The sequence below is a fragment of the Solanum dulcamara genome, chromosome 5, assembly GCF_947179165.1.
Source record: "Solanum dulcamara chromosome 5, daSolDulc1.2, whole genome shotgun sequence".
Lineage (NCBI taxonomy): Eukaryota > Viridiplantae > Streptophyta > Magnoliopsida > Solanales > Solanaceae > Solanum > Solanum dulcamara.
In genome coordinates, this window is record NC_077241.1 from 64384141 (window position 1) to 64396068 (window position 11928).

At 31.5% G+C, this 11928-nt stretch overlaps 1 protein-coding gene across 1 annotated transcript; it reads left to right on the top strand.

Annotated features, from left to right (window-relative positions):
• The first annotated feature begins 2990 nt into the window (after positions 1-2990).
• LOC129890661 (uncharacterized) lies at positions 2991-3374 on the top strand. The gene has a single exon (XM_055966166.1). The coding sequence runs from the start codon at positions 2991-2993 to the stop codon at positions 3372-3374; it is 384 nt and encodes a 127-aa protein (XP_055822141.1).
• Positions 3375-11928: the final 8554 nt, after the last annotated feature.

An 11928-nucleotide genomic window follows, 5' to 3' on the forward strand; every position in this document is an offset into this window, starting at 1 on the left:
GTTGAGTGTTTAGATAAAAGTGTTTATGCTGAAAATAAGTTGTTGATGTGTTTGGTAAATAAACACTTATTTTCTATCAAAATGACTGAAATATCCTTAAAGCTGTTAACACCATAATAAGTTGATTTAAAAGATTTTTAAACTCTAAAGTTGATTTTAATCAAAAGTAATTTATAATGTAAAATCACTTTCACTATAAAATATTTATTTAAGTTAATTTTTTTATAAATACATGTCTCATTTACACTTTCTAATGAAGTTTGTTTAAGTAATGTGGTTGCTTTAGTATCTTTTGTTTCCAACCGAAACCACTCCACTATATTTTTTATAAATACATATCCCATTTATGCTATCTTTTTTTTAAAATCTTTTTGACAAAACAGAGTACTCTATGTTTACTCTAGGAATTAAACGAACCAAATGTCATGGGATTAGATGTAACGACAATGATGTTGGCAATTAAGTATGAATGGATGTACATATTAAGCTGAGTCAAAGATACGAAATAAGTTGAAAGATAGTGATTGTTTTGAGTTTTAGGGTTAAAGAATAAAGAGAGTACTTTGGGAATTTAGTTAAAATATAAGGGATATAAAAGTAATTTTTATGGTCAAAGAAAATGGCTTTAAGCACTTCAAAAAAAAATTAGGATTTCTAACTTTTCATTTTTGGGTGACTTTAAGAACTTTATGGCTTAAATTTAACATTAGTCAAACACCACAATAAGCTAAAAATGACTTAGAAGTTGGTTGGCCAACTTATAAACCCATCCAAACGGGCTCTAAGTGTAACTTTGTTCTTCAAATATAATTTTGAGTATTATTTAAATTTGAACACGTATCGTTCTTTAAATATAATCAGAACATTACTAGTTCTAAGTTTACAAAATTTGAACGTATATAATGTTAATTAACTAACATAAATCACCCGGCGACCCAATTAAAATTAAGACATAATATATAAATATATTTTTTAATTTGGTCTCAGCTCATATTTAGGTCTTCAACATTAAGTGTCTACATGTTCACATCCAAAATTGGATGACATAAATGTAAAATGAAGCCCCTAAATTAATGTTAAATTCACCTTTTTTTTAATCCAATATCTAATATTTATATTAAAACTTGATTAAATTTGTGAAAACAAATAGAATATAAGATAGAGCTATTATAAAAAGATATGGTAAAAAATAAAATAAATATAATAGATAATAAATAAAAATAAAATAAGATAACAGGATGATTACTCCAAATCGATAGTACATTAAATGAGACTTTTGTCGTCTAATGATTCACTACAATAGCCTTTTTAGAAACAATTGAAACAAACATTATATTTAAATCGATCACTGTTCCGGCCCTCTCTCACTCACCGAACCACTGTTCCGGCAGACCTACTGCCCGACGCCGCCGTCGCTACTCTAGCGGAGCACTATTTCGAAAGATCTCACTTTGCTTTTCTCTTCTTCTTCCTCTCTCTTTCTTTCTTCTTTCTTTTTTGATTTTTCCATCCGGCAGTTCAGATCTACTCCGACAACTTCAATGAGATCTAGAAGGCATAGATTTGTCCGCAGAGGATCAGATCAGACTGAAAAGGCTTCTCTGGCAATTTTCTGGCAAAGCTTTTGGTCTTCTCTTGCTTTTTTCGACGGCTTCAAGCAGATTCCAGCAACGTCCAACTTTTTTGATGACATTTAGGATTTTGGTCAGAATCTTTGTCACATTCTCTCCGGGCCAGGTTCTATCTTTCCTTCCCTCAACTGATTAATTGTGCTCCTATTTATATTTTAGTATCACTTTCTGATTAGTTTCCTTAGTGTTCTTCTTTCTTAGTTCCTACCATTAGTGTTTTAGGTATTGTTCTTCATTTTCCTCATTCAATTTGTGTTTATGTTCTTGATTTGCCTATGAGCTAGTGTGTGTTGTCTCTCTATTATACATTATTTATTGTCAATTATTATCTCGTTGCTTGTAATCTCTGAATTTATTTGTTCTCAGTTTATCATTTTGTAATTCATATCGTTTTAGTGGCTTTGGTAACTGATGGTAGACTAGGGTCATTTTTTCAATTGGGGTTGAAGGCGAGGGAAAATAGTGGTAAGAAGGGGACGGGTTTTTTGAAGTTGAGAGTAGGATCATGGAACACAGGGTCGCTTATAGGGAAGTCCATAGATCTAGTGAAAAGTCTTAAGAGGAGAAAGATTAATATAGCTTGTGTTCAGGAGACTAGATGAGTAGGTATCAAAGCTCAGAATGTGGACGAATTTAAATTATGGTACTCATGAGGCTCTAGAGATAGGAATGGAGTAGGTATTCTAGTCGACGCGGATCTTAGGGAGTGTATGGTGGAGGTAAAGAGGATCAGTGATAAGATGATATTTATTAAGCTAGTTATAGGCAAACTTATTCTGAATGTTGCTGTGCGTATGCACCCTATATGGGTCTGGATGAGGAAGTCAAAATGCTCTTTTGGGAGGATTTAGATGAGGTAGTAAGAGGTATACTGAGTACCAAAAAGATTTTCATTGGGGGAGACTTCAATGGTCATATCGGGACAACTTCTAATGGTTTTGATGATGTTCATGGAGGCTTTGATTTGGGGAAAGGAATGGCGGCGGGACATCTCTCCTGAAATTTGCTAAAACTTTTGAATTAGTTATTGCTACTCATATTTTCTAAAGAGAGATAATCAATTGGTTATCTTTAATTAGCACGGTAGCTAGGACTTAGATTGACTACTTACTCATCCGGAAGGGTGATAGAGGCCTTTTGTAAGGATTGTAAGGTTATTCCAAGTAAGAATATTACTACCCAACATAAGCTTTAGGTGATGGACTTGGAGATTGAGAGGGATAGGAGAAAGAAGACCCTTTATGACCGACCGAGAATTAGATGGGGGGCCTAACTCCCGTCCTTTCTCGGGAGTTGGGGGAGAAGTTGGTTGGTTTAGGGGCCTAGAGTAGTAGCGGGAATGTGAACAACATATAGGACATGACTGTTGGTTGCATTAGAAAAGCAGCTACCGAGGTTCTAGGGGTATCAAGAGGAATCTTTGATAGTCGTCAAGGAGATTGGTGGTGGAATAGAGAAGTACAAGGCAAAGTGAAAACTAAGAAGGTTGCTTATACGGAATGGTTGGAGTATGTGGATAAGGATAATAAGAGTAGGCTTAAATATATCTATAAGAAGGCGAAGACAGAAGCGAAGTCGGCGGTCCCCAGTGCTAAGACGACAACTTTTGAACGCCTATATGCCGAGTTAGGAGAAAAAGGTGGGGATAAGAAATTGTATAGGCTCTCCAAAGTGAGAGAGAGAAAAGCCCGTGACTTAGATCTTGCAAATGTGTCAAGCTTACTTCCACAAACTCTTAAATGAAAAAGGAAATAGAGACAGTATATTAGGTGATTTGGCGCACTCTCATAATCTTCGGGACTTCGGGTACTGCAGGTGTTTTAGGGTTGAGGAGGTTAGACGTTTTATTAGCAGGATGAAGAAAGGGAGAGCGATCGGGCTCGATGAGATTCCGGTGGACTTTTGGAAGAGCATTCACAATGTAGGTTTGGAGTGGTTGACTAGGTTGTTTAATGTTATTTTGAAGACAGCTAAGATGCCTGATAAATGGATATGGAGTACTATGGTCCCATTGTATAAAAATAAGGGTGATATCCAAAACTGTAATAATTACAAGGATATCAAATTGCTTAATCACACTATGAAGATATCGGAGAGAGTAGTAGAGTTGAGGGTGAGGAGAGGAGTGTCAATATTAGAGAATCAGTTCGGATTCATGTCGGAGCGGTCAACTACTGAAGCAATCCATCTTATGCGGAGACTGTTGTTGACACCCAATTTTGGCCGACCTATAATTATTTTTTGGATCACTATCTTGATAGATAGGCATTTTAAAAAAAAATTATTTTCTTGAATTATATATATATTTATAAAGTTAATTATTTTTAGTTTTTACCAAAAAAAATAATAATAATAATAGTAATAAAAAATCATATATTTTAGATTTCATAGCTTATAATATTATTTATTTGTTAATATTATTAACATCATTTTTTTATCATTTATGAAAATAACAAGCTTTGTACATTCAAATATTTTTTTCCACATTATTTAGTATATATTATACGTATGTGTGTATTTTCTTCATATAAAATATTACTGAACTAAGTATATTTTATCAATTTACTTATTCATATTTATTTGTGCATATCGCATACCTAATTTAATACGACTTATATACATATGCATATAAAGTTATTACTTATTTAAGTTTATTGTAGATTTAGTTAGTACGTATGTCATACATCTATTTTAGTGTGCATACGTTGCAACATATATATATATATATATATATATATATATATATATATATATATATACATGAGTATATACATGAGTATTTTCTTTATATAAAAAATATACTATTTACTAAGTTTATTTTATAATTTTACTTATTCATATTAATATATACGTATTACATATCTATTTTAATATATTTTATGTGTATATGTATATAAAAGGATTATTATTTAAGTTTATTATATATTCTTACTTGTTTATGATAATATATATTACACATCTATTTTTAGTACATATTATATACATGTGGTATTTATATATATATATATATATATATACGTTATTAATTAGATAGCAATCTATTCAATTTTTCTCTATTTTTATTCTAAGTATAGTCTTTTCCCTAAATTAAATTCATATATAACTCAGTTTTTTAAATCTTGAACCCACCTTTAAATCATATCCATCCATTCCATTTTTATCAAATGTCAAGATCTAATCCCAACCGTTCATCAAAATTGATGAACGGTTGAGATCATACTTCATATTTCTAATTACAAGAAGACCCAAAACCCTAAAAGATTTTTTTGGGGGATTTTCTCTTTTCTCATCATTTTTGACTCTCTCTCTCTCTCTCTACTATTCATCTTCTTCTCCAACAAGAGAGAAGAAGATCCACCGTCTCTTTCTCTCTCTCAACTCTTCATCTTCTCCAAAGAGAAGAGAAGACAACAAGTCGCCACCTCCATCTTCTCTTTTTTCTCTCTTACTCCATCTCGCTGTCCAGCATCCCTCTCACCACCGCGCCGCCGCCGGAGAACACACCGCAGCAGCCGACGAAACGCTGCGACGTCAAGCTGCAGTGACGCGCAACAGTCAGCTGCAACAACACTATGCGCAGCCAAGCTTCTCCATCGCTGCAACAGCAGCAGCCATCGATGGTAAGCTGCGAACCAGCAGCTCCTCCGTCAACGCGCAGCAACCTCCCAGCGACCAGCAGCTGCAACGGCGAGCCACCGACGGCGAACAGCAGCGGCTTCTCCAGTAACACCTCCAGCGAGCAACACGAACGCAGCAGCAGCAACTGCTGCTCCTTCCTCGCTCCTCCGACGGCGCACAGCGGTAGTGACGACGGCGGCCTCCAACCAGTGACGACGATCTCTTCGAGCGTCGTTGCTAAATGAACAAAACGATAAATCAAAAACGGATCTTCATAGATCCGTCTTGGTATGATTTCATTTTACTTTTAATTTATTATATACATATATAGATTTATATATATATTGTTTCTTGCAAATCTAAATTTCATATGATTGTTGTGTATATGTTGGTTTGATTATATTTTGTATTCTCATGTTAGACTCCATTTACATATTTTGTTTTCAAAACAAATATTGGGTTGATTGTCTACTTCAAATGATTTATTAAACTTGAAATTCAAAGATTTTTTGTTCATTAATAATCAATTAAGTTTTCAAAGCATACTATGTTGTTTTGCTCTTGTTTTTGTTCTTATTCATATTCATAAGCTTATATTTTAATTATACGTAAAATGTAGATCATTTATTTTAATGTTTATTTGTTTCTTAGAAATGAAGATTATTATACGTATTTGTGTTGTTGTTTTCTGTCAATGTTTATAATCTTATATTTGATTATGGACAAGTATAGTTGAAATTTAAAACAAAGTTGGTGCTCCACCACTTTAGATAAAGTTAGCACTCATGCTACTTTATAATAATAATAAAATTAAAAAAAACCATGCTTGTCCCCTCCTTCTTTCTGTGTATGTGAATGTAATGTTTGTTATTAACTTGCTTAGTCGGCCTTTGAAGTATACGAGTATTATTGTGACTATATTACTCCATTGTTGATATTTCAGTTAGCTATGAATAAATGATCGATATTTACGTGTTGTGTAGTATGTGTTCTTTTCTTGTATATTTAGCCTAATTATGAGACAAGTTGGTTTGTAAATTAAAGTAATAATTTATGTACAATTAATGATAGTAGGTCCCTCTTGGCATGATATTTGAGATTTTCTTTTGACAAATAGAGTTGTTCTTTCTGACTTTTTCACCATTTGTTTTGAATATATCTGACTAAATTGATTTGGTTGTTTGAATTTGGATAGATTTCATTGTTGAAATCTTAATTGATTTGTTGTTGAAAATTTTGTTTGACTTTATTGAAATTTTGTACCCCTTTTGAAATGTTTGCTCTTTTGTTTGAATTATTTGAAAAAAGTCTTGACTAAGAATAGTAAAATTACTTTTGTTGATTTTCTTGAATACCTTTCTTCATTATAAATTAAGAACTCACATCTTCATTTAAGGGAAGAAAAGAAAGACGACAAACAGAGAAAAAAGACAACAAACAGACAAAAAAAAAGGGACGAAACACATAAGAAAAACAAAATACATTAGAACACAAGAGAGCGCTTTAACAAAAATACTTAATTGCTTTTAAGTTCTTTCTTTTGCCTCTTTGCTACTTCAACTTGTTTGGATCTCGGATATTGCTACCGCTTTTCATTAACATAAAACTCATATTAACCGGTTAGTACTTTCTTTTCCTATTTTATTGTACTGTCTTTACTTTAGATTCTTACATATTATATCTTGTCAAAATAAATACATGAAGTATCCAGGTTAGTTCCCATTTTCCTTAATATATTAGTTTATTATTTTGAAATATGTTCTTGCTTTGTTTGTTTGCTTTGTTGTAGTAAGATTGTATAATCATGATATATCGCTACATATTTGTATATTGCTTGTATATTGCTTATGCTTTAAGCAGGATTTGAACTTTAAAGTTCAAGACATGAAGAGTTCGCCTGGACCGGAGATCTAAAATTTTATTACTCTACTTCAAATTTTTTATTTGTAATTTATGTTACTTTATTTATTTGCTTCTCTATGAGGTTTTGTAATAATTTTGTAAGTAACTCTCTATATAAATAATGAAAATTGGGGAAAATATATGGGGAGGGAATATACTTGCTACTTGCTTTATTTATTTATTTTTTAGTTTATCATAAATTTATATGTGTTTGAATGCATGGGATCTAGTTATACTACTCATTTCCACATGCTTAGGTCCATTTATTCACGATATAAAATTTTATATTTTTTACAAGATGTTTACTTTATATATTAAAAAAATAACAATAAAAACGATCTAAGAATAGTTCGTTAAATATCGTTTATCATCATACATGTTTAAAAAATAATTTGTTTATTTTATATGTGTTATCTTTGTTTATAAAAAAATCTCATTTAATAATTACTTTGATGATATTTCCACATTATAACATGTACCTTAAGACTAAAACCATGAATATAGTTTCAAATAATAGCTTTATCATATTAGTTATCTAGACATTATATATGTAGGATCTACTAAATCATTTTGAATGTAGTAATAATCATATTTAGATTTAAATGCCATTTTTGTGTAGACATTATGTTCATTGGATTTACAATTTTAATTACATCATGTTTAAATATTTTAATTCAAAATTTTAATATGCTAGTCATTTAAAAATCATGTGCATGAGATTTTATGTTGAATATCATATAGCAAATCATGTCTATAGGACTTAATGAATATTCTAGTGTTTTTATAGAAATTAAGTTATGCTTATAAGATGTCAAATATTTTCATTATATTGATTCACATAGAAATCATGTCTAATATAGTGTGTTGTCAATCCATAAATCATACCTATAGTTTTTTTATAAAATTTAGAAATCATGTCATTAATATCATGTTTAGATCTAATTTAAAGCAATAGTTTGTTAATAAGGTCGTTGATTTTATGTTTGTTAGGACGTTGAAAGACTAAATCTTAGTTTACTATCCTTGTTATGTATCTAAAACGTGTCATCTAGTTTAATGTCTTGAACTTCCTTTAAATATACATATGAAAGTAATAATATGCCCAAAATCTTGCCTCGTTTGAGTTAAATTACCAATCCTCATACTATTTGAATAATTGTTAATTAATCAATTTTATATTAGAACATTCTCTTTATTTAAAATCATATTATTCCATATTTATAAACTTTATCCAAGATTTTCAGCAAAGTAGTAAAAAATGTATTCTAAATATTAGGAAGAACTCACACGAGTTATTGTAGTTATCATGCTTATAGTTTCTGCGCCTTTAATAAATATTTCATCATATTTCTATATTTTAGAAATCATGTTCATAGGTTTAAATAATAATTTCAGCATATCTTTTGATTGTAAATATTTTAAAAACATTGTTTTATGTAGAAATCATACCCATAGATAAAAATTGATTTTGCCGGTTAAAATCATATCCCCTGTAATGTGACGTTATTATGTATAAAAATCATGTCTATAAGATTCTAACAAATATTTATTGTATTATTCCGTTTTGAGGCCATGTCTACATTTTAATAAATTTTTATTTCATTTAGAAACCATATCTATAGTATTTTAATAAATCTTCAGCATGTTATTAACTAAATCATATTAATAGGATTTATAAACACTATTAGTTAATAGCTAAAATTATCAAGCATGCCTTCTTTATTACAATCGCCTTTGTAATTAACATTGCCTTCATATATTTAAAATAATGAAATTTATTGTCTATCTTATTCAAGTTTTATATTTTACAATATCTACGTCTGATTATATGCACACTCATAATTATTATGACCTTCACAACTTATCTGTGTTTTCAAGCATGCTAATTAATTAATTTAGAGGCTTACTTGAGATTTTATGTGCTAACTGCTTGTCCTATCTGTTTTGTTTGACGATGTGTCTAATTAGGATGCCTATATTTCCTTTGGTCTAAAACTTATCCTAAATAGTACATCCAATGCTTCTTGGATATTAAGTTGGGACGTTAGACACCTTTTAAAGACGTTAGTTTTTATTATTTCTTTTAGATCGCTTTAGGATTATAATAATAAATAAACTTAAGAGGGGTAGGGGTAATTAGGCCCTTCGGAAATGATGGAAGTTGACCCGAGCAGAAAAATGACAAAAACTTTATATATTTTGTCTTCCGATTAATGAGCCGGCGCTGATCCGAAGAAAAATAAGAACGTAGATAATTTTATTTCCTATCGACTTTTAAATATTTTTGTTTGTATATATATTTGGGATAGTTTAATATTTTAAAACTCAATGATTTTTTGCATCCTTAATCTTTAGAGATTTCACCCAAATTAGATTTACAACATATTATATATTCATATATCTACACTTGCCTATTATCTTATTCATTTTTCTTTCTATTGTGGCTACAAATAAAGTAACCATTGCTAATACTAGACATTTATTTTACTATAAATTAAGTAAGTTATTTATTCAAATGATTTTAAAATATACATTTGTATTTTTTATATATTTTAAGTATATTATTTATTATTTATTTATACAATAAATATATTATTATTAAATTTGGGTCATTCATATATAAGATGTATATATATGACATACCTTATATTTTCACTATTTTTTCAAAATTAATAAAACCTTTCTTCTTAATATTTCTAAAACAAATAAAATGAATAAATATCCCTAATCATTTTTCTAAAACTAAATTTAAGGACTATCTTTGGATAGGCTCTGAGGGATGCCTAATACCTTCCCCTCGAGTAACTAAAACCCTTACTTAGAATCTCACAGGTTTCGCAAATCAAAACAGAGTTTACATTTACAATGGTTTTCCTAATATTTTCCTTAAAATTAGGTGGCGACTCTAAACAAACAATTTCAAAATCAGAGGCATAGCCACTTTTATGTTGCGAACTATTTCGACCCGCTCGAAAATAGGGTGCGACAACTGTTGGAGAAATTTAGAGAAAGAAAAATGGATCTTCATATGGTATTCATTGATCTTGAAAAGGCTTATGACAAAGTTCCGAGGGATGTTCTCTGGAGGTTCCTGGAGGCTAAAAGTGTTCCGAGGTGTATATTAGAGTGATAAAGGACATTTATGATGGAGCTAAGACTCATGCTAGAACGGTGGAAGGTGACTCGGAGCATTTTCCTGTTGAGATGGGACTACATCAGGGATTTGTACTGAGTCCTTTTCTTTTTGCCTTGGTGGATGAGTTGGCACGGTCTATTTAGGAGGAGGTTCCATGGTGTATGTTATTTGCAAACGAGTTTTAATTGATGAGACTCGGGACAGCGTTAATGATAGGTTGGAGATTTGGAGACAAACTCTGGAGTCCAAAGGGTTCAGATTGAGCAGGACCAAAATTGAATACTTGGAGTGCAAATTCAGTGGTGCGATGGATAAAGAGGGCATGAAAGTGAGGCTTGCCACTCAACCTATCTCCAAGACAAAAAGCGTTAAATATCTTGGATCCATTATCCAGAGTAGTCGGGACATCGATGAGGATGTCACGCATCGCATTGGGACAACATGGATAAAATAGAGGCTTGTCTCTAGAGTCCTGTGTGATAAAAAAGTACCACCTAAACTTAAAGGTAAGTTCTACATAATGGTGGTTAGACCGGCGTTGTTATACGGAGTGGGGTGCCGGCTAGTAAAGAACTCACATGTTCAGAAGATACATGTTGCGGAGATGAGGATGCTGAGGTGGATGTGTGGACACACTAAGAGTGATAAAATTAGGAATGAGGTCATTCAGGAGAAGGTGAGAGTGGCTTCTGTGGCAGACCGGATAAGAGAAGCGAGACTGAGATGGTTTAGGCATGTGTATAGGAGGGGTGTCGACGCTCCAGTTAGGAGGTCCGAGCAGTTGGATTTGGGGGTTATGCGGAGGGGTAGAGATAGACCAAAAAAGTATTAGAGAGAGGTGATTAGATAAGATATGGCGCTACTTCATATCACCGAGTACATGACCTTAGATAGAAATGAGTGGAGGCCGCGGATTAGGATAGAAGGCTATAGAGATAGAATTGTATCTTGTCTTGTGTTGGTTTAGGGTTGGTCGTAGGTCTAGGCGTGCCATTATAGTTGTGTTGTTACTGCCTTTAATTATCACTTTACTTTGCAATCGTTATTATTCTTGTCTTGTAAAATTTGCTTTGCTTTTCATTTTTTTTGCCATTATGCTATATGTATATATATTTTTTTCTCTCCTATTTAGGGTTGTAACTTTTGAGTCGAGGGTCTTCCGAAAATAGCCTCGCTATCTCCATGAGGTAGTGATAAGGTTTGCGTACATTCTACCCTCCTCAGACTTCACTTGTGAAATTTCATTGGGTATATTATTGTTATAATACAATACAATAGGTAACAACCATTCGCACAAGTTATTAGGGGGTCATTTGGTATGATAAACCATTACAAATAATTTTGTGGCAAAAATTTTAAACCATCATAGAATAAGTTATATCAAAATTAGTATTTAGTATCAAAATAAGTTTGCTCTATCAGATGATGAAATAATAGTATTGAATTAGTTAGTTATCGAGACAAGACAGTGATAATGACAACAATATCTCTAAGGTCCCCCCAAACCTTTTTCTACGAAATATGATATAGAGTGTTCTTTTAAAACAAATAACCCCCATTTAAAAAAAATTATGCAATGCATTTTATTTTAAATACAATAAATCAAATTTTAAATAAAAATAATATCACAATAACTAATAA